We start from the raw sequence: 23,141 nt of genomic DNA on the forward strand, positions 1-23,141 counted from the left end.
AGCTATCTATAGCTATATATCTACATAGATATATAGATATAGACAGACAGATAGATAGATAGATAGATAGATAGATTTTCTCCTCCCCCTCCCCCTCCCCGCTTGGTTACTTTTTTATGGTTCTTTTGAGCTCTCTTTTTGCTGGTTTAATTTTATGTTTAGTTTAGTCTTTTTTTTTTTTCAATAGAAATGATGGAAAGTCTCTTATTTCACTGAAGCTCCATCTCTTCCCTTGAAAGTTGATGCTGTCTTCCTAAATAGTTTCATGGTTGCAACCCCAGGTCCTTTGCCTTCTGAAACATGATATTCCAGGTCCTCCTAGATTACATAAACTTACAGATCTTGAATAATCCCAACTGTTGCTCCTTGATATTTGAATTGTTTTTGTCTGGTAGCTTGCAATATTTTTTTCCTTGAGGTTGTAGTTCTGGAGTTTCACAATAATGCTTGTTAGGGTTTTCCTTATGGGATCTTTTTCTGTAGGTGATGAATGGATTCTTTCAGTGAACTTTCCCCCCATTTCTAGAATATTAGAGCAGTTTTCCTTAATGATCTCTTGAAGAATGCTCTCCAGACCCTTTTTTTTTTTTTTTTTTTTTGGTCATGGCCTTCAAGTAGGTCATTGATTTTTAAATTGCCTCTTCTGGATTTATTTTCCAGATTGGCTGTTTTTTTTAGAGAGGTATTTTACATTTTCTTCCATTTTTCATTAGTTTTCATTTGTTTTAAGATTCTTGCTGAATCACAAAATCATTTGCTTTCATTTTCCCTGTTCTAGTTTTTAATTTGTGATTCTCCTCGGTTAGCTTTTGTATTTTTCTTTTCATTTTGTTAATTCTACTTTTTAAGGAGTTGTTTTCTTGAGATAATTTTTTCCCCTTCCTTTTCTAAATTGTTGAATCTCTCAAGCATACCTCTCATATTTTCTTCTGCCTTTCTTATCTGCCTTTTAAAATCTTTTACAAGCATTTCCAAGAAGCTTCTTTGGTCCTGAGACCAATTTATCTCACTCTTTGAGATTTCTTCTGTGGACATTCTGTCCTGAGTTTGTGTTTTGGTCTGCCCTGTTACCATAGTAGCTTTCTATGGTCAAGGTTCTTTTCTATTACTTGCTCATTTTCTTTCCTTTTCTTTTGGTATTTCCTCTCTCTCTCTTTTTTTTTTTTTTTTTTTTTTTTTTTAAATGGAGTTCTGCTCCTAGGGTAAAGGGGTATTGTTCCAAGCCTCCTATGTAACTCTGAGCTTTAGCTTTGAACACAAGGGCCCCTTGTGTTTGTAGGGGGTAGCTTGGCTGCTCTTTCCAGGAAACAACCTTCTTTCCCAGAATTTGTCTTTTGAGCTGATACTGGGGGCTGCCTCACTATCTGCTTCTCTACTGTGCCAGGACTGAGGGTTTTTTCTTGATGATTTGCTGTGATTAAGATTCTCTCACTGGCTTTCCCAGAATTTATCTGACCTGGGCTAACACCTTTTTCAATCCAGTGAGACTGACCTTTCTTGAAGTAATTTCAGTCTATCTTTAGCAGAAGAATGGTTTCATTGTACTAGACTTTGTTCAAAGGCTTGGTTTCATGTCATTTTCATGAAAAGCTGGGAGAGCTGGAGCTCTGATTTTACTCTACTATCTTGGCTCTACCCCTAGAACATCTGGAATATATTTTAAACAAAATAAATCAAAGTATAAGAAATATGACATGATTAATATTAATTTATAGTTTTCTAAATCAGTCTATGGTACAAATATACTACTGGTCTAAGTTTGAGCTTCTTAAACTGTGGGTCACTATTCCATTTGGATCCTCATAACTGATTTGTGGTAGTTCATGACATTATTCTCTATTATCAGTAAATGTTTGATCTGCATACTTATGTTATATACCTATACCCAAGATCATGCAAAATTTTCTCCAGCAAAAAAAAAAAAAAAAAAAAAAAAAACAGTTGTGAGTAGAAAAAGTTTAAGAAGTCCTACTCTAAGTAATACTCCAGTTCTATAATTTGATGGCTTTGCTATTGCCTATGAATTTATTTGAAATATCCTTCTTTAAATGTTAAATGTTTACACATAATTGGGAAAATAAAATACTAAATTTAGAATTAAAAAAAGAAATGTATTTTTTTTCTAAATAGTAGGATATAAATCAGTGGACTATAATTAACAAACATGTATCAAAATGTCTTTCTTTGTATTCCTAGGACTTAACACAGTGTTTGGCAAATCCTTGTTGAGTGCCCAAATAGCACCATAATATGCTTATATTGTGAGATATATATATGTATATATATATATGCCAATAAATTTCCAGGGTGTCTAATGGTGAGGGTTGTTGTTGGTATTGATAAGTGTCTTGCTTTTCAAGAAACTGGAATTCTTTAGAATAATCATGTCTTTCTGTCTCCAATATAGTCCTTGGCACATAGTAGGTACTTTTATAAATACTTGTTGAATGAATGAATGATGAATGAAATGGAGGTAATTAAAGAAATAGGTGGTTATGAAGTTGGCAATTGTCTAAAACATCTTGGAAGTAGAAATTATCCTCCATCCAACACCAATCAATAGCACATATTTTAATTTTGCATCGAAGTAGCAAATAGCATTTCATAAAATAAAATGCAGATAATAAAAACAGCAGAAGGAAAAATAAATAACAAAGCTAACTGAAGCTTCTTCCCTCCTAAGAATCCATATTTTTTGGTTCCTGGTATTTTTTTTTTAACTCAAAATTTTCTGGTTTTTACTAAACAAGTTAGAAAGACTATGCCACTTAGGCTGAGTTATGCTGTGATTTCTGGAAATCCCCCAAATGTTCAAAATTTGTTTTTGAGAATTTGTGCCATATTAGCTGATGTTCCACATGTATATGTGAGGCCTGTGAGCAAAGCCAGTCTTCCTGTCAACTGCCTTGCCCTGTATGACGCATGCATGAGACTATTGCCTACAGAGAGTTTGCCTAACTCCATATATTTTAATTTGCAATCATTTTGAATTTGGAAGTGAAATTACAGATTAAAAAAACAGTCATAAGTGAAAATTAAATAGCCCTCCAGGAGCCATCCCCAATGGAAAACAGTTGAAAATGAGGATTTGTGTCAGGTTGCTATTTTTGTTTCTTGCTGTATTCATCTTCAAGCAATATCCCGATATTAAGTCCTAAGCCACTGAGAAGTGTTATAATATTAATGAGTCCATTACAATTAAATTTCAGTTATTGAAGGTGGGATTCTCAGCTAGAGAGGTGAATTTATCACCACAGCAAACCTGGAGTTAATCCCAGCCTTAAATCTCTCTCCTGCTGCCTGCCTTTTGGCAATGGTTTAATCCATTAGTCTATACACCTAGAGTGAGTAGGGAAAGAATAAGGAGGCAATGAGTGAGTTAGGATATGTACATTCATTACAGCCATTTTGATAAAAGGTTGGGCCAAAAATGGATTTACAATTTATGGAAACTATAACATTAGAAATACATGTATATCAACCAAAATAGATTTGGAAATGATTCAGCCTATCGTCTTTCCTACTCACAATGTGAAAGGAAAACAGGCTAGACCAGGTGTCCTTTGTGATTCCATCCACATTTGAGTTCTATGAATCTATGATTTATTTTAATTGTCATTATATGATTATGTGTCATTTTAAGATCATAAAATCACAAATTCAGAGCTATGAGGATCATCTTTTCTAACCCCTCTCATTTTATGGACGAGGAAGCTAAGTGTCAGAAAGGCCAGGAGAATAACCTAGGTACGTATCTGTCATCATTTGAATGCAGGTGCCCACTTATACAGTGCAGAGGAGCATGTTCTTGGCTCTCCTACAGAATGGGGAAAACAGTTCACAAACTCACTGACATAAATGCTACACAAAGAACATGCATGCCACATAGAAAAAAATAATCCATGTCTTACTTTATCGATATTGTGAGTCTGAAATGCTCTGAACATAAATTACTTGTGATAGTTATATGTTCTCATCAAGCCATACAATTCTAGAAGGAGGCTACTGAGCACTGGCCATTCATGTCCTTATTATTGTTATTCCTTTGTTCAACAAAAGCAATTCACTTTGCTGAAAGTGCCATCTTGTAGTTTATTTAAAACCTCATAGTATGAAATCTAGACAAATAAATTTTAAGGTTTGATGTTTTCATACTATAGGTATGAAAATCTTTTCTACTCAGAGGAAACATTTGGCAAGTTTTTCAAGTCCATATTATCTAATTGAAGTTGTGCCTTTCTAGTAAAAGTTCTACATTCTTTAAAAATCTTTGTTATTTTCCATTGCATTTTTTTTCCCTCCTTTATTTCAAGTATGAGTTTCACATGGTGGATATTTTCTATAATCCAGGTACCCTTTGCATTTTAATTTAATAAAGCAATCAATCCCTAAATATTTATTAAGAACCTACTATGTGCCAGGTACTGTGCTAAGAATTATAGATCCAAAAAGCTACAAAAGGCAGATTGTCTTTTGTCAAAAGGAGATAACATGAAAATGGAATTTATTCAAAGAAAGCTATCTACAGGATAAGTAGGAGATAATTAAGAGAGGGAAGATGCTGAAATTAAGAGAGTTTGGGAAAGGAGTTTATTCTCTCTACTAATTTCCTTATATGTTTTGTTTCAACTAGGTTTTGGCCTTGTTTTGAGCTCATAGTGAGAAAGACTGGAATCTAAATTTTATTTCAAATACTTGCTAGCTGTATGAACAGGCCAATTATCTTTTGTCAATTTCATTTTCTTTATCTGGAAAATAGGAATAGTAATATCACTTCCCTCAGAGAGTCATTGTGAAGAGCAAGTGAAACAAAAATATATAGCATTTTGTAAACTTTAAATTTTTTATAAAATCTAGTTATTGTTCTATAATTATTTTCAAGACCCAGAGTAATTCTGAGCAAGTCATTTGACTCTAGAAGTCCCCAAGATGACTATCTAAAATGATAAATGACAGCAAATGTTTTGACTTGTTTGTGTAAAATAAGTTTCTTCTTCTTCTTTTTTTTAATAGCTTTTTATTTACAAGTTATATGTATGGGTAATTTTACAGCATTGACAATTGCCAAACCTTTTGTTCCAATTTTTCCACTCCTTCCCCCTACCCCTCCCCTAGATGGCAGGATGACCAGTAGATGTTAAATATATTAAAGTATAAATTAAATACAAAATAAGTATACATGACCAAACTGTTATAAAATAAGTTTCTTCATCTGGAAGTTTTGTAAAATAAAAGAATTCACAAACTTGGTGGTTCCTCTCCCTCTTTTTACTTCCATTTATACTATGATATTTAATTATACATACACATGCATACATAAACACATATATGTGTAATATATGTATATATTTATAAACATATTTACATATGTACACACATAAACATAAATATACACATATTTATAAAACTATATTTAAACATTTATATATGTAATAATATATATTAATGCATGTTTGCATATATGTATGTATCAATTCCAGGATGATAGAAGTAGTTGGAATAGTAGGTAAGTCTTTCTTTTCTTTAAATTTAATATATTTTTGCTTTCTCCAGTTATATGTAAAATATTTTTTTTCAAATTTTCTTTTAAAACTTTGAGTTTCAGATTCTCTCCCTTCTTTTTCACCCCAATCTCCATTAATGTGAAGTTGTGTAAAACAGTTTTGTTTAAAAAAAAAAAAGTTGCAAATAAAAAACATCTCCTGAGTCCCTAGCAAAAAAATCCTCAATAAAAATAAAGTTAAAAAAGAAAGAAAACAAAAAGAGTATGCTTCAATCAATATTTAGATACAATAGTTCTTGCTTTGGGTGTGGATAATATTTTTCTTTTTTTTTTTAATAATTATAACTTTTTATTGATAGAACCCATACCTGGGTAATTTTTTACAACATTATCCTTTGCACTCACTTCTGTTCCAACTTTTCCCCTCCCTGCCTCCACCCCCTCCCCCAGATGGCAAGTAGTCCTATACATGTTAAATATGTCACAGTATATCCTAGATATAATATATGTGTGCAGAACTGAACAGTTCTCTTGTTGCACAGAAAGAATTGGATTCAGAAGGTAAAAATAACCCGGGAAGAAAAACAAAAATGCAAGCAGTTTACATTCATTTCCCAGTGTTTTTCTTTGGGTGTAGCTGCTTCTATCCATCATTGATCAATTGAAATTCAGTTAGATCTTCTCTTTGTCAAAGAAATCCACTTCCATCAGAATACATCCTTGTACAGTATCATTGTTGAAGTATATAATGATCTCCTGGTTTTGCTCATTTCACTTAGCATCAGTTCATGTAAGTCTCGCCAGTCCTCTCTGTATTCATCCTGCTGATCATTTCTTGTAGAACAATAATATTCCATAACATCCATATACCACAGTTTACCCAACCATTCTCCAATTGATGGGCATCCATTCGTTTTCCAGTTTCTAGCCACTACAAACAGGGCTGCCACAAACATTTTGGCACATACAGGTCCCTTTCCCTTCTTTAAGATTTCTTTGGGGTGTAAACCCAGTAGTAACACTGCTGGATCAAAGGGTATGCACAGTTTGATATCTTTTGGGGCATAATTCCAGATTGCTCTCCAGAATGGTTGGATTCGTTCACAACTCCACCAACAATGTATCAGTGTCCCAGTTTTCCCACATCCCCTCCAACATTCATCATTATTTTTTTCCTGTCATCTTAGCCAATCTGACAGGTGTGTAGTGGTATCTCAGAGTTGTCTTAATTTTCATTTCTCTGATCAATAGTGATTTGGAACACTCTTTCATATGAGTGGAAATAGTTTCAATTTCATCATCTGAAAATTGTTCATTTCCTTTGACCATTTTGGATAATATTTTTCAATATAAGTCCTTCAGAGTAGTCACCATGACTATTCAGAGTAGTCACCATTGTATTGCTGGTAATAGCAAAGTCATTCACAGCTGAACATCCCACAGTATTTTTATTATTTTGTACACAGTAAATTTCATTTTGCTTGAGTTCATGGAGGATTATTCAGGTTTTTTCCTGAAAGCATCCTGCTCATCATTTTCCAGAGAACAAAATTATTCCATCATAATCGCATAGTATAGTTTATTCACTATTCCTTAATTGATGGATATCCCCTCAATTTACAGTTCTTTGCCTTGAGAAAAAAGCTGCTATAAATATTTTTGTACATATAGGCCTTTTTCTTTTTTAAAAATTTCTTTTGGGATTCATGCCTGTTAGTGGTATTGTTAGGTCAAAGGGTATGCATGATTTTATAGCCCTTTGGCTGTAGTTCATATCTTTAGATCATTTATCAATTGCACATAGTTAATTTTTATGTAAATTTGACTCAGTTCCTTATACATTTGATAAATGAGGCTTCCATCAGAAAAAAAAATGCCTTAAAACTATTTTCCCAATTATTACTAATAATGGTATTTGCTCTTCTTTATTCTGTTCTCTCTCTCCTTTTACCCTTGCTTTCCTCAAAAGTCTTTCTGGTGACGATTCCCTCCCCCAATATGGCCTCTCTTCTACCATCTTCCATCCTTCCTGAGAAGTTATACTTCTATACCCATATTGAGTATGTATGTTATTTCCTTTTAGAGCCAATTATGATGAGAGTAAAGTTAACTTCTTCTTCACCCTTAGCTCTTTTGAGATTGATAAATGTTATTTTACCTCTTCCTTTTCTCCCAGTTAATTGCTTTATTATCTTTTAATTCCATTTATTTATTTTGCTGTTGAAAATAGGGATTTTTTTTAAAAGAAAAGAAAATGTGAGGACTTTTTTAAACATAGTAAAAATATATATTAAATCCAATATATGCATTCATATTTATACAATTATCTTGTTGCACAAGGAAAATCAAATCAAAAAGAGAAAAATGAGAGAAAATAAAATGCAAGCAAATAACAAGAAGAAGAGTGAAAATACTATGTTTCTATACCTTTCTTGTGCTCTTCCTTATCACATAGTAACTTTCTATGGTCAGAATCTTTTTGTTATTTGCTCATTTTCCCACCAGTTACTTGGATTTTAATTCTTTGTTAAAGTAGAGCTCTGTTTCCAGAGTGGTAGATGTACTGTCTCAAGCTTCAGGGTTTTGTGCAGTGTTTTCAGAAGTCCCTAAGGACCTGACCATGCATTCTTTTCTGCCCTAGAATTATAAATAGTGATCCTGCTCCTCTTTGTTAGTTCTAGGGTACTTAAGCAACAAGATCCTTCCTTAGTGCTAATAAAGAGACCTACCATCATCCAGACACACTTCTGGTTTTTATTTTTATTTTTATTTTTTGTTTGTTTGTTTTGTATCCTAAGGCCCTCTCATCCTACTGATAAACCTTTCCTACTGACCATCCAAGAGGTCTTTGGTTTCTCTCGGCTGAAACGTCTAAAAACTGCTATTATTTCTGCTTATTCAGAGGCTAGTTCCTCTTTTACTGGAGCCCAGGCAGGGGTTGGGGCTGCACTTGTGTGGCCTGTGTCAGGACTGCATGTTGGACTTCCTCCCTGGTATCACAGGTTTTTCCTGCTGATTTCTAAATTGTCTTCTGCTGGAAAATTGTTCCACTCTGTTTTTTTGTGTGTTCTGATGATCTAAAATTTGTTTAGACTTATTATTTAAAGGAAATCATAATGGTTTGAAAGAGAACTTAGCCAGTCTCTGCCTTTACTCCCTCATCTTGGCCAGTAGGCAAATCTTTCAAAGAGATTTCCTGTTCTGTGGGATAAGTAATTAATAATTCTGATAGTGAAATATGAACTATATATACCAAAGGTTCAGCATTATAAATGTTGAAAAAGCTGTCAAGCTTGATGATAAATTCTAGATCAGTTTTGGTAAAAATTGTGCCATTCCCAAACCAAAAGATTGTTAAAACAATTTTGAAATATTAAAGTTCATATTTTAGGTTTATTTACTGATGGCTCTCCATTTTTTACCTAGATTATGTAAGGTTTTTTCTAAGAACAGGGATGAAAAGAACAAATATTCCCCATAAAAACAGTGTGACAGATATATGAAGCATATATGAAGCAAAGAAGGATTCTAATAAAATGTAAGGTGCTAGAAGTTTGGGAATGGTTCAATTTTGTCTTTTGTATTCATTGGATAAAATAGCAAGTGCTTAATAACTTATCAAAGTAAATAAAAAATTGACAAAACTATATAATTGAAATCAATCATAGATCTGGTTTAAAAAAAATAACAACCCTTCACTAAGAACTACACTATCTGCATATAGTAAAATATGCATAATGATAGCTTTTTGGTAATGCCATGGTCATTTTTCTCACTGGAATTTCTCCTGGCATATATTGCATATTGATGCAAATAGAGAAAAAGAAATAAGACTCAGACTAATTTAATATGAAAAATGAGCAGTTATAAAATGCTTTAATGTTTGCAAAGCAAATGACATGTCCTGTCATATGATCCTCACAACAACCTTTAAAGTAGGTGCTATCATTATTTCCATTTTGCAGATGAAGTAACTTTGGCTGAATAAGGAGAAGAAATGACAAACTGTTCCAATATGTACCAAGAAAACCCCAATGGGGTCGCAAAGAGTGAGACACAACTCAACAACAACAACTACTGAGAGTCAGAGATTAGATGACTTGTCTGTCCCATAGCCAGCAAATATCTAAGGTGCTATTTTAACTCAGGCCTTTTTTTTTTTTAATTGGGAGTCTACCATTCTATCAATTAAACCACTTAGCTACCTTAGACCTGGAATGGAACATATTAATCATCTAATTCAACCATTCTTTGTTTACAGATGAGGAAACTACCACAGAGAGCTTGCCCCAGTATTCAGTATTCATGTATTCAGTAGAAAGGATTTGAATCCCAATCCTCAGATCAGAACTCCAAGCATCTTCAGAACTGAATCTGTAGATTTAACCTACCTCGGTGTTAGGTTTCTTACCTATAAAATGGGTCAGTAATAATACCATGGAGTTGTGAACTGATTTAACTATTCCATACTGCAATTTTGTAACTATGCTCAAAAATCTGTAAAACCATGCATAACCTTTTATTAAGCAATGCTACCAGGTCTATACCCCAAAAAAGTAGGGAGGGGAGACAAATAGAAAAAAAAAAGGACCTATTTGTAAAAACAAACAAATAAATAAACAAACCAAAAAAAAAAAAATAGCTGCTCTTTTCTGGGAGCAAAGAATTGAAACTATCTCATCAGTTGGGAAATGGCAAAGCAAACTGTGGCTCATGGTTATGACAGAATATTCTCATTAAGAAATGAGCAAGATGTTCTCAAAAAAAAAAAAAAGAAAAGAAAAAACATGGAAAGACTTCCATGAGCTGATGCAAAGCGAGAGGAATTATGTATAAAGTAACAGCAATATTGTAAGATGATTAACTATGAATGATGAACAATTATTCTAAGTAATACAATAATTCAAGACCACTCTGAAGGATTTATGATGAAAAATTCTATCCATCTCCCAAGAAAGAATTGAAGGTGTCTAAACACAGAATGAAGCATACATTTTTTTTTACTTTCTTTTTTCTTGAGGGTTTTATTTTAGGAGGTCTGTGTTTTCTTTTATGATATGAGTATTAAGGAAATATTTTGCATCTTTACACATGTATAACTTGTATCAGATTGTTTGCCTTCTCAATGGTGGAGAGGTAGGGAGAAAGGAAGGAGGGGTGAGGGGTGAGAATCTCGAACTCAAAGTTTTAAAAACAAGTATTAAAAACCTTTTTTTTTTTTTTTAATGTAGCTGGAGAAAAATAAAATACTACATAAATTTAATGAAATGGCAACAAATAATAAAGAAGTAATTCTCTCATCTTTACAGAGTTGTAGAGATCAAATTAAATAATGTATGGAAAGCACAAATCTTAAAAAGCTATATCAGTATCAACTGTTTTGATGTTCACTAGAGTTAGGATTTGATCAAAAGAAGAAGAAACAGTATGAATGCAGAATTCCATCGCTAAATTGCCAATGCCCTTATTTGCTTTTCTTTTTTCTTGTGCCCTTGATTTTTGCATATACACACAAAAAGAACAAAACAAAATATTTTTCCTTTTTTTTTCTTTTCTCTTAATGCCTTCCATTCAGAGACAAGTTTCAAAAATCTAAATGTATCATCCATTCCAGCTGGGCTTTGTTTTCTTCAATGTATTCGTTCTTCCAAGGAATCATCACATTGTTTCCTCTGTTCCTTTATTTGTAGAGACTGTGGTGATTATATTGGGTACTATTCATAGTGTTTGGCTCACAACTGAAAGGTGAAACAGAATTAAAATTTTACACAATTTTTTATTTGTTGGGTATTAAGTGATTGATAGAGAATGCGCCATCAAGCAGGCAGACAAGTTGGTATCAAAATGCTAGAGTTCTGGTTCATAATTTTCTTGTCCTTGAGGCACATGTTCACTCTCTTCTTTCTTTTTTTCTTTTTTCTTTTTTTTTTAATAAGTTTTTATTGACAGAACCCATGCCAGGGTAATTTTTTACAACATTATCCCTTGCACTCATTTCTGTTCTGATTTTTCCCCTCCTCTCTCCACCCCTTCCCCAAGATGGCAGGCAGTCCTATACATGTTAAATCACTCTCTTCTTTCAAATGATGTAAAAATAAAAATTAAAAAAAAGTCAGTGGAAATGACAAAATCTTTACTTATAAGCAATCCTTTCTTTGTATGTTTATTCTTTTAATGTGCAGGACAGGAGAGAATTGGAAAGGATTCCTATTATGAACAGGAGGGGAAAGTTCAGTTTGTGATTGACTCTGTCTACGCCATGGCTCATGCCCTCCACCATATGAACAAGGATCTCTGTGCCGATTACCCTGGTGTCTGTCCAGAGATGGAGCAGGCAGGGGGCAAGAAGTTACTGAAATATATTCGCAGTGTTAATTTTAACGGTGAGTCCAAACAACAAAGACCAGCCTTTCATGTATGAGGCAATGTCATTTAGTGTATCATTGATTGTGTCATTTCATTGTGGTCTGATATTGCTATTACTGGCTTTTATATTGTTCATACCTTGTTTGTTTGGGTGTATTGTCTTTATGGGGCATTGGTGAAGGGGCTCCTGCAGGATAGGAGAAATGGAGTGGAGATGAACAAATTTTCTTTTAAATTGAAGTCTTTTCTTTGAATTAAGTACCATTTTAGTAACCACATTTATATGATTATGAACACTTTTAAATAGATAAATATGTGTATACAGCAAATGTTTGATGAGGCACCAAATGACATTGAGGCATAAAGGAAAGAGAAAATTTAGACTTTGATGATTTGGGTTCAAGCCCCATTTCTGACACCTACTTTCTGTGTTACCAAGGGCAAGTCACTTCACCTCTAAGTATCCTGGGCAATGTTCTAAGATTATTAGGAATATAGAGTTATTCCAATCTTCATGAACAAGTATATGTCATATATATATATATAAACTTTCATGCATGCTTATATAGCACATGTATATATACATATATATAGTAGATATAGGTGTATATATGTATATGTAAAATGCATATGCAAATTATATATATATCATAATATAAAAATTCTATCTAGTACATAACTGTAACTGAACTATTCAAATATGTTATTTCTCATGTAGGTTATATTGAATCTTTTTTTTTTTTATGTGATGGCCTCTACTTTTTCATAATAAATATAAATATAAACCTTAATCTCATTCCCTAGAAGTGAACCTGTCTTTACAATAAAGAAACACAGTTAAATAAAATGAGCAGATCATATGACAGATTTTGAGAATCTTCATAGTATGTTACTCTGTTAGTTCTCTATCTTGTTAATAAGAAGGGAAAGATGTTTCATTACCTGTTCTCCTGAACAGCTATTGCTTATTTGTTTTTTGTTTGTTTTCAGTGGCTCAGAATAAGGCATCCATTCCATTATTTTTTTCCATTGACATTGATGTTGTCTTTGGTAGTTCTCCAGTTCTAATTTCACTTTGCAGTTATTTACACAAATCTCATATTCTTTGAGGTCCTCCTCCACTCTGACTACTGACATTTTTGGATTTTTTTACATCCCAACTAAAATCTCACCTCCTATAGGAAGCCTTCTCAACCCTCTTAATCCCAATGCTTTCCCTCTATTATTTCCTATTTATTCTATATCTAGATTATTCTGTGTATAGGCATATATATATATATATATGCACACACATATATGTACATATGCATATAGGTATATTTGTGTGTATATATACATATACATATATATGCCTATACATATATACATATGTGTTGTCTCCTCCTATTAGATTGTAATCTCCTTGAAGGCAGGGTTTTTACTCTTTGAATCTCAAGCACTTAGCAGTGCTTGGTACATAGTACTTACTAAATAAGTGTTTATTGATTGATTGGATAAGTCCTCACTACTTACTGTATAATTAATAATGCTACCTTGCAATAATGTACTTTTGCATTGCCCATTGTCTAATCAGTAGACATGCACTTAGTTTTTAGTTTTGTAGAACAGGGGAAAAACCATCCACTGTGACTGCTTTTGAGTATAGACTTCCTGTCCTTATCAAGCTCACTTGATGACTAAGACAATTGAGTGAGACAATGTGATACACAGAGTACTGGGCTTGGAATCAGGAAGACCTGAGTTGAATTCTGGCCTCAGATTCTTACCAGTTATATGATCCTGGGAAAGTGCCTCAGAACCAATTATTTATGTGACCCTGAGCCAAGCCACTTATCCACTAGTTACCCATGGTTCCTGCATCTTTAAAATCATCATTTTCATTGCATCTATAACATTGTTATGAGAATAAAATAAGATGACATACAAAAAAATTTTGAAAATTGAAAGTAATATATAAATGTTAGCTGTTATTGTCATTATTTTTTTTTACCTAAGAAAGCAACTTAATTAGAATAATGTGGACAATTTTTATATAATATACAATTTCTGCAGATAGAGACGTCAGATTTGCTAGGTGCTTTTCTTAAGTTCTGCATTTTCAGCAAAAGATTCAAAGCAGATTTTGAAACTAGGTATGAAAGTAAATGTAATATAGAGGATGAGTTTGGCATGGGGAATACAGTGTTTGATTTAGAATCTGAAAGACCTGAGTTCAAATTTTGCTTCTTACAAATATGGGCTTTGTGATCCCAGAAAGCCTTCTAACTGGCTGGTGTCCCAGGCACCTCTATCAGACTTGAAGATGGAAAGCAGTTTATGATCTGAATTACTTGAGGGAATTTCCTTGAAGGGAGAGAATCATATCAATGATATCATCTTTCCCTTCTTCCCAAAAAATGAATATTCTGAATGGCTGTGGGAATCTGGCAGTTAGAGAATTGGGGAAAAGAGAAAGATAGAGCATCTAGACCCAAGACAGTTTTTGACTGCCACATCCTCTCTTCCTGGAAGATTCTCCTTTAGGGCTCATGTTGTTGTGCTATTTTATTTGCTGTCCCCTATATATCCATGTCTCTCCATGTCCCTTATATCTCACTTCATCCCGAGATCCCACTCACCTCAAAGTCTGGTTAACTTTATTTCCCTAACTACATACCCATATTCATATACACACCTTTCATTCTCGATATGCTCCTCCTTGGTCTCTTTTTTGTCTTATTTCTTTGCCCTGAAAGTTTTCTTATCTTATTTTCCTTCTAATGAGAAGAACATTTAAAAAAAGTACAATTCCTCTTTTTTCAACTTTTTTCAATTTCAATTTTCAATTTTTCAAATTGGGAGAGAAAGAGAGGAGAGCCAGAGACAGAAAAGACAGATAGACAGAAAGATGAGAAAGAGAAGAGAGACAGAGACAGGCACACAGAGAGGCAGAGACAAACACAGAGAGAAAATACAGAGACAGAGAAACACAGAGGCAGATAGAGAGAGAAGATACAGAGACAAAGAGAGAGAAAGAGAAAGAAGTGGAAGAGCTGAAATGATGGGAGAAAGGTCTTACACAATCCATCAGAAAGGTCAGAGGCACACAATGTCTGCTTACAGTCATCATTTAGATAAAGTATTCAGCTATTCTACCTTATTTTTTTTTTCTTTAACAAGACCTTTAATGAGAGTGAAAAAGAGCAGGACAAGAATAGTTTCCTCTAACAAAGAATGAGAAGAGAAAGACACTTTGCACTGTGTCGCCTCCTGACGAGTCCTTCCCTTGTGAGCTGATGATCTTCTCTATAAATGGCTCTAACAGGCCTCCCCATAACTGCTCAGATAAAATCAGTCTGTCCACAGCTGCTTCTGACAGCCTCTTTTCTTCAAAGTCTATGAAAGACTCAAGTCCTAGTACTTAATGAATAGAGACTAGAAACACAGTATGATTTCCAGTATCCAGCATCAGAGCAAAAAGTAGGCAAGGGTTTGAATATTAATGTGTCAATGCAAAGTGACAGCCTTAAAAAAAATAGAAAAAAAAAAAAAAAACTCTTGCTAATGATTTGAAAAATCCAAGATTTTTCTTTCTTTACGTTCTTTACAAACTTGGCAGATTCTTGTCAGGATCACAGAGAACAGAAATCCAACCTTAAGTTGTGCTTTTAAAAGTCCCCAAGTCACTCTCCTTAATAACATGTAGGAATCATATTCATTCAGTTTCCATTGTTCTATCAAGATGATTTAAAAAAAAATAACAAGCATTTATTTTCTTTCCCATCCTAACCCTTAGAAAACAACAACAACGATGACAACAGTAATAAATAATAAAAGGAAATCAGAACTCTCGTGACAAATATGCATAGTCAAGTATAGGCTCACATTGGCTATGTCCAAAAAATAATTTCATTCTATACTCTGATACTTTCCTGTCAGGAAACTGGTAGCTGACTTAATCTTCTTAAAGGTGGGTAGCTTGCTTCAACGTCCATCTTGAGAAAAATATTTTAGCAACTTCTTGACATGAATTGGAGAGAATTTAAATGAATTATGACCTTGGCACCCCATTGTTACAAAACAGGTGGTTCTCCATAAATTAAAGAATACTACCCAGATTATGATTAGACTTTTGAAAATGGGGTCTTAATGAATTGTTTTTTTTTTTAATACACATGTTTTCACATAAAAAAAACAACCTTTTAATAATATCTATTACTTTATATCTCCTACATTTCCCATCATCTCTTTCTTCTATACCTCTTAGAAAACAACCTATTACAACAACAAAAAAAATTAAAAAGGGGGAGAAGCAGTTCAGCAATATTAGCTAAAATAGCAAAGGTTATTTTCAAAGTTCAGCATCTATAGGCCCCCATCTTTTGGCAAGAATTGAAGTAGTAGACAGAGATATATACTCATATCTTTTCTTTATGGACAAGATAGAGTTTATAATTTTCTACCTTTTAACTTAATTATAATAAAATTAGCATTTGCTTTAAATTCACAAAATATTTCATATGTTATATTGTAATCTTCACATCTGTGAGATAAATACTATTAATATCCTTAATTTACAGATGAAGAAATGGAGGATGGCTGCACAGCCTCCTCCACATACACAAGCACATACACACAACTACACACACACACACACACACACACACACACACACACACACATCTCTGCAATTATGGTAAAATGGATAGAGACAAAAAACCTGAGTAAAAAGCTGACTACTGACACTCTGTGGCCCAGAACACATCATCTTACCTCCATCTGCTTCTGTTTCTTCAGAGTGTGTACACATACATATGCACATACATATATATGAAATTACTATATGCATATATGTATGCATGTCTATATATGTAAAATGTTGTGTGTTTGAACCATGTAAATTAATACATAATATATTAATTGCGACTCAGAATCTCAGGATCACAGAATGCCAGCATTGGACAAGAACTCAAAGGTCATCTCTTTCAACACATATATGATAGCCCCTTCTAATCAGAACTGATACATAATTATCTAGTTTTTGAATGATGACTTCCAATGGTGGAAGACTTCCAATGAAATAGTCCATTCCATTTTAAAATTGCACTAATTATTAAGAAGCTTTTCCTTGCATTAAATCCAGATCTGTTTGTGGTCAACTTACCCTTACTGATTCTAGTTTTTCCTTCTGAAGCCATATAGAGCAAGTGGGATAAATGAGGTAAAACTACCTGTTTGAAGAATCTTTACTTCTTCCCCCACCAGCCTTGTCTTCTTTCTACACTAAATATTCCCAGTTTCTCAAATATAATCTCAAAATGTTTCTCCTATTTAGCTTCCTGCTTTTGGATTCTCTCCAGGCTTTCTGTACCCAGAAAAGAACAAAGTTTTCTACAGATTTCTGGCTAGAAGAGAGAATAAAAGCATCAGGAGGCCAGGCAACTATGTGTCTCATTTTGTTTAAATCACATGGGCTTTCTGGAGGACAGCATAGTACAATTTTGATTAAAATACAACTTGTAGCTTTGTTTTTACAACTCCTCTTTTTGTTATCTTTTTCATCTTATTTATATAGTGGATTTTTTTTTTTTTTTTAGCTCTGCTGTAAGACTTTACAAAAGAAATTTAACTGCAAGATAATTAGGTCAGTTTTTAAAAAAAATTTTCATACCATTTGTTAGCCCCTTCCAAACATGTATATGTAAATATATATACACATTTAAACAAGCATGGGCACAGAATATATATAGTTTAGATATCTATTTTATGTGTGTGTGTTTTTTTGGTTTTGTTCATCTATCATGACACTTTAAAAATTCAAATTCATAGACTGCAAAGGTTTTGGAAGCTCACATTGTATGGTGGCCTACATTCTATCCCTAGACTTTAGTGCAAAAATATTTTCTTGCATTTAATCAGTATCCAGTTTCCCATTTATAGTAAACCTAAGAACTTTTCTTCAAGTCTCTCTTCTGAAACATTTGTTTCACTGACTACCTACCACTTAATAAGAGATGAGAATACAAAAGGAAGCAATAATCTTAAGCACTGATGTAGAAACTAAATTCTTTAAAAAGTCTTTAGAAGAAGAAGTTAAAAATAATAGGAGATAGAAAGAAATAGAGTAATGTATAACAGAGGATTTTGTCTTAATCCTTAGCCATGATCTTGGTCTTTTTTTTCTGATTTTAAAGTTTTTCAATATATAATATTGAATAAGTGGATTTTGGGTGGAAATCATATATAACTTACTCAAAACTTCTTGAAACAAGTATTCAACAATTCTAAATAGTATAGAAAAGTCCTTCAGGTTGCTTTTTATAAGATTTTCTCTTCATACTAACAGATCACATTTGCTTTAATCATAAAGCAACATCTATATATAAACAGTTTGCATTATATGTCAGTGTAAACAGCTTTCATGATGTTTGACATTTATCTACTTCTAAAATGTGTACATATACGACCTGATTATTTCATGTATGTAGTATACATGTATGTATAATAAGTATATTTAACAAACAAGTAGTAAGATTTCTACAGCATGGAAAAAATTAGAAAATGAATCAATGAAGATATCTGTTTATATCTTTTGAGAAGGATAACCATTAGTTAATTTAAGAAATTCTTTGCCATGATTACAAATATAGGCTCAAGAAAATATTGACTGAGTCTAGATTCTTCTCATTAAGTATAGCACATAAACTTAAATGTGCAAAAATTCAAACATACAATCACTTACTCATGACCACTAATGTTGTAATCAGCATGCTAGTTACAACCAACAAATTGTTAGCCATGATAGAAGTGTAAACAAAGAGTTATTTTACAAAATTTCCTCAAAATCCTCCCTGCTATAGCCATAGACTATTAATTAGTCTTTGTGACATACAGATAAAAAGAAAGCTATGTGACTTATATGGAGAAAATATAAGGGACATATATTGGAGTATATCCAATCATTAATGGTCTCATTGTAAAATTAATCTTAAAATTATCATTAGCATTTTTATAGTAGAATTCAGAAAATATGAAAGTTGAGAGGGGAAGAAGAGTCTATTCACCTCCTATTGTTTCTTCTATCCATTTCATTCCAATTGCATGCAGATTACTGACATAAAAACAATTTGTGGAGGAGGAAGCTATTTCTGGATGCCAGTCAAGACTCACAAACCTGGGCTGTCTTCTGATGGCAATATCTCGAAGAAGCAGATGGAACATTTTCTGGGAAAAATCATTTAGAGGCTCCCATTCACAAGGCTGATTTTCACTAAAGAAGGTGGAGGGAGGGTAGAAAAAGATTCTAATATTTTATACTATATGGACAAGACAATATGAAAGAAAGGTTTAGTGTTTTTCCCTTGTTTCTCCATCCCCTCCCTAGCCTTTTTAAACTATCAAGCAAAAGATGAAATTACTCCAACATGTATTAAGCCATCCATTTAAAATACTGTGATGATGAATGACTTTTGCAATAGCAAAAATTCTATTCTCACATCTTTGGATAAATCAAAAGTAATAAAATGAGTTTCATTTAATGAGCTATTGCTCCTTTTTTTTTTGTTTGTTTTTTACTCCTTCAGGCAGTGCTGGCACTCCAGTGACATTTAACAAAAATGGGGATGCACCTGGACGTTATGACATCTTTCAGTACCAGATAACAAATACCACTAATCCGGGTTACCGCCTAATTGGCCAATGGACTGATGAGCTGCAACTCAATGTAAGTTATTTCTTTTTCACTTGCATCAGTATGCAATACATTGATTCATCTTTAAAAGTGATTAAATGTATAACTTTTCCTTGCTTTCTAAGTCAAAACACACATATAACCCCTTGTCCTGGGTTTTTGGTTTTGGTTTTTGCCTTTTCTTTTTTAGTGTTTGTATGTTGGGATTTAAATACAAATTACTGATTCTTCATTTAACTACCTGATGTTGACATTAGCCTCATAACAACTGCAAAAAAGCATTTAATTATATTTTATTACAAATGTTTGATTTGTTTTGCATCATAGCTTGTCATTGGGATTTGGTTCAGGGCTTGACTATACTAGATATTTTTATTTTTCTTCCTTCCACTTCTGTTTTTTCTTCCTTCTTCCTCTTCCCTATAACTTTGAATACATCTTTATACTTGCTATTCTTCTTCCTCTATGGCCTAGGGCTATTTTAAAGACAAGCACTATTTTATCCAGGCTTTATGTTATGCTACATGTTATGGTACTGATAGCTACCATTATCTCTTACAGAATAGCACTAGATCACTGATATTTTGTCTGATTACTAGGGAAAATATATGATCACAAACAAATAAAAACTAACAAATCCCAATCTGTTATAATGGTTAACTTCCTATATTCAGCATAAGGAAGACACAGATAAGAATTCCACCTAAGATATTGGACCTGTGACCCTGAGCAAGTCAATTAACCTTTCTACCTGTTTAGCTTCCTTATCTGTAAAAGAAGTGAAATTAGAATTAATGTCTTTCAAGGTCCTTTCAGCTGTAATCTATAATTCTATAATCCCACACTCAATCCCACTCTAGCTATGGGGTGTCAACTACTGGAATTTCTTTAACATATCACTCAAACCTTAGTTTTTTAATGTCAAATATTTTTAATGTTCATAATTCAATTAAATCAACAGGCATCTTTTAAATACATATAGCCTATAAGCCATTGTGCCATAACCAAGGATGCAAAGATAAAAAATTCTAGTTACTACCCTCAATGATTTTACAATCCATTTAAGGGAATATATATATATATATATATATATATAAAACTTTATTTTTGCTGTTGCTTCATTGGGCTCCCTTAAAATGCTTAAAAATCTCATTAAAGACATTTTTTTCCTTGAGAATCGTGGTAGTGTGTTGGGAATTTGATACCCTTAAAGAGTAGTGATCAGACTTCACAGTCCTAGACAGTAGACAACAACTAATATAAAAGTGAAAGAATAAAGTGTAGTTTTGTGTGTGTGTGTGTGTGTCTTTATTGATGATACTGACAACATACACAGTAGAAAGATTAAAAACTTCAAGACCTCTTCTATTATTGGGTCTATAAGACCTAACCATTTCATTAGGATTCATCGGAACTCTTTTGGAGGTAGTTAGGAAGAAACCATAGTCTGATATAGTAAAAAGAACCCTTTATGTTCCATTGGCCTTGGTGTTACTCCTCGTTCTGTTAGTCACTAGTTGTGTAATCTTTGGTAAATCATTCTACATGTCTTGGAAACTAATTTCTTTATCTGTAAAGTGGAGCGAGTTCAATTAGATGGTCTCTAAAGTCCATAGGGTGGCCAAGAGGATTGCCCTCATCCAGAAGGAGACACTTCCCTCTCTCTCAGTTTTGACACTTTAGTTAGACAGCTCAACTTTACACTGTCCTTTAATCTCTAATAATGCTTCATCCAACTAGGGGTACAATGGATATGGTTCTGGGCCTGGAGTCAGGAAGACTCATCTTTCCAAGTTAAAATCCTGCCTTAAATACTTATTAGTTGTATGATTCTGAGCAAGTCACTTAACCCAGTTTTCCTCAGGTTCCTCCTCTGTAAAATGAGCTGGAGAATGAAATGGCAAACCACTTTAGTATCATTGCCAAGAAGATCCCAAATGAGGTCATAAAGAGTTGTGCATGACTGAAACCACTGAATAACTATAATGCTTTCTTCATTTTTCTACTGTCTCTTACCTCTGATCCAGCCTCAGTGCTGGATTATTCCCATGATCTCCCCCTTTATTACTACTAGTGATGCTGCACAGAGCTGAAGAAAGTTAAAACTCTCCTTACTGGGTCATTATAAATTCATGTTTTCCAACTTCAGCCAGGCCCTTATTGCTACAAGGATACTTTATTCTCACCCTAATTAATTTCCCCACAAATCATGGCCCACAAAAAATGCTTTCAAAAGAATTTTTTTTTTTTTTTTTGAAAAACAGCCCTATTTTCCTACCTAACCAACCCTATCCAGCTTATGATTCTGCCTTTTTTTTTTTTAACTGAGAAAATTGAAGCCGGTTGTTGTGAACTCACTTTCCCAATTTTCTTACTCTCAAACTTTTTTAGAAATCATCTCCTAATTTTTCTTCTTTTCTTCCAGCCTCCAGCATTTAAATTAGCATTTTTTCCTTACTGAGACCAACATATGCACAGCTGCACTTGATCCATCTTCTCCAGCCTATTGCAACCTAATTCTCCTTAGTTTTCACACTTTTCTTATTTACTGATTCCAGATCTATTGCCTTTAATTATGCTTAAATCTTACCAGTCCTTTAAAAAAAAAGCCATTGTACTATACCATGCCCTCAGGCTATCTTTATCTCTTAGAGCTAAAGAGTCAAAGATAGGAATGGAAAAATAAGAAGAAAGCTTTCTGTACTAAGTAACTTTACTATCTCTTTTCTCATTCACTTTCCAACTCTTTGTAGTGTGGCTTGTGACCTCATTTTTTTTTTTTTAATGATTGAAAGGAAAATGATAAACACTGGAGGGGATGTAGAATAATTGAGATAGTATTTCACTGTTGGTGGAACTGTGAACTGATCCAACCATTTTGGAAAGCTATTGCTCTTTAGTCATTGGCTAAAAATGTGTTATGAGAACATGATTAAATACTACTGTACTATAAGAAATGAAGAGTTTATTGATTTTGGAAAACAAAACATTGATAGAGTTGGATGAAATAATGAAGAGCAAAATGAGCAGAAGTAAGAGAATATTGTCTATATTAACACTGTTTTTTTAAAGAACAATGTTGAGGGACTAATTTATCTTGACTATTATAAATGGCCAAATTAACTACAAAGGACATAGTAAAGAAGATACTATCTGTTCCTAAAGAAAGAACTCATAAGTAGCAGTATATGTAAAATAATTTTAGGGTTGGAGTGGGGACATAAGAAAAAAGTAAGTTATATGATAACTTTTGTTACATATTTTTTAAAGAATAGCAAGTTATACAAAGTAAATTTGCAGTTTCATGTACAATGATCTTTTCGTTATTCTGATTTCAGAAATTGAATAAAACTATTCTTTCCAAAGTGAGCAATGATTTTCTGTCTGAGTGGGTGGTGTTTGTTTTTTAACCAGTCCCTAATGCTCCCAACTTCTTTGATCTATTTAGTACTGTTGACTGTTAAGGACCAGCCTAAGTGTGAAGGAACAGGTTGATTCTCAGAAACACCCCACAGCTGTGAATCATAATGCACTTAAAGGAATTACAATCAGCCTTTACTGACATAGATATTGCTTGTGAATTGGGAATGAAAGAAATTGGAG

The 23,141-nt window shown here is 33.2% G+C and overlaps 1 protein-coding gene across 6 annotated transcripts in view; it reads left to right on the forward strand.

Moving 5' to 3' along the window:
- The window catches only part of GRM7 (glutamate metabotropic receptor 7), a 1,037,525-nt gene that overhangs the window by 670,053 nt on the left and 344,331 nt on the right, over positions 1-23,141 (forward strand). For all 6 annotated transcript variants that reach the window (XR_007951116.1, XR_007951117.1, XM_051981322.1 and 3 more), the window contains exons 6-7: positions 11,686-11,886; positions 19,432-19,571. Coding sequence is in view for 4 of the 6 variants with exons in the window: in XM_051981322.1 (XP_051837282.1) it covers positions 11,686-11,886; positions 19,432-19,571 (341 nt within the window). In the remaining 2 variants the exon portion in view is untranslated. The remainder of the gene's footprint in view (positions 1-11,685; positions 11,887-19,431; positions 19,572-23,141) is intronic.

The sequence above is a fragment of the Antechinus flavipes genome, chromosome 1 (assembly GCF_016432865.1).
Source record: "Antechinus flavipes isolate AdamAnt ecotype Samford, QLD, Australia chromosome 1, AdamAnt_v2, whole genome shotgun sequence".
Lineage (NCBI taxonomy): Eukaryota > Metazoa > Chordata > Mammalia > Dasyuromorphia > Dasyuridae > Antechinus > Antechinus flavipes.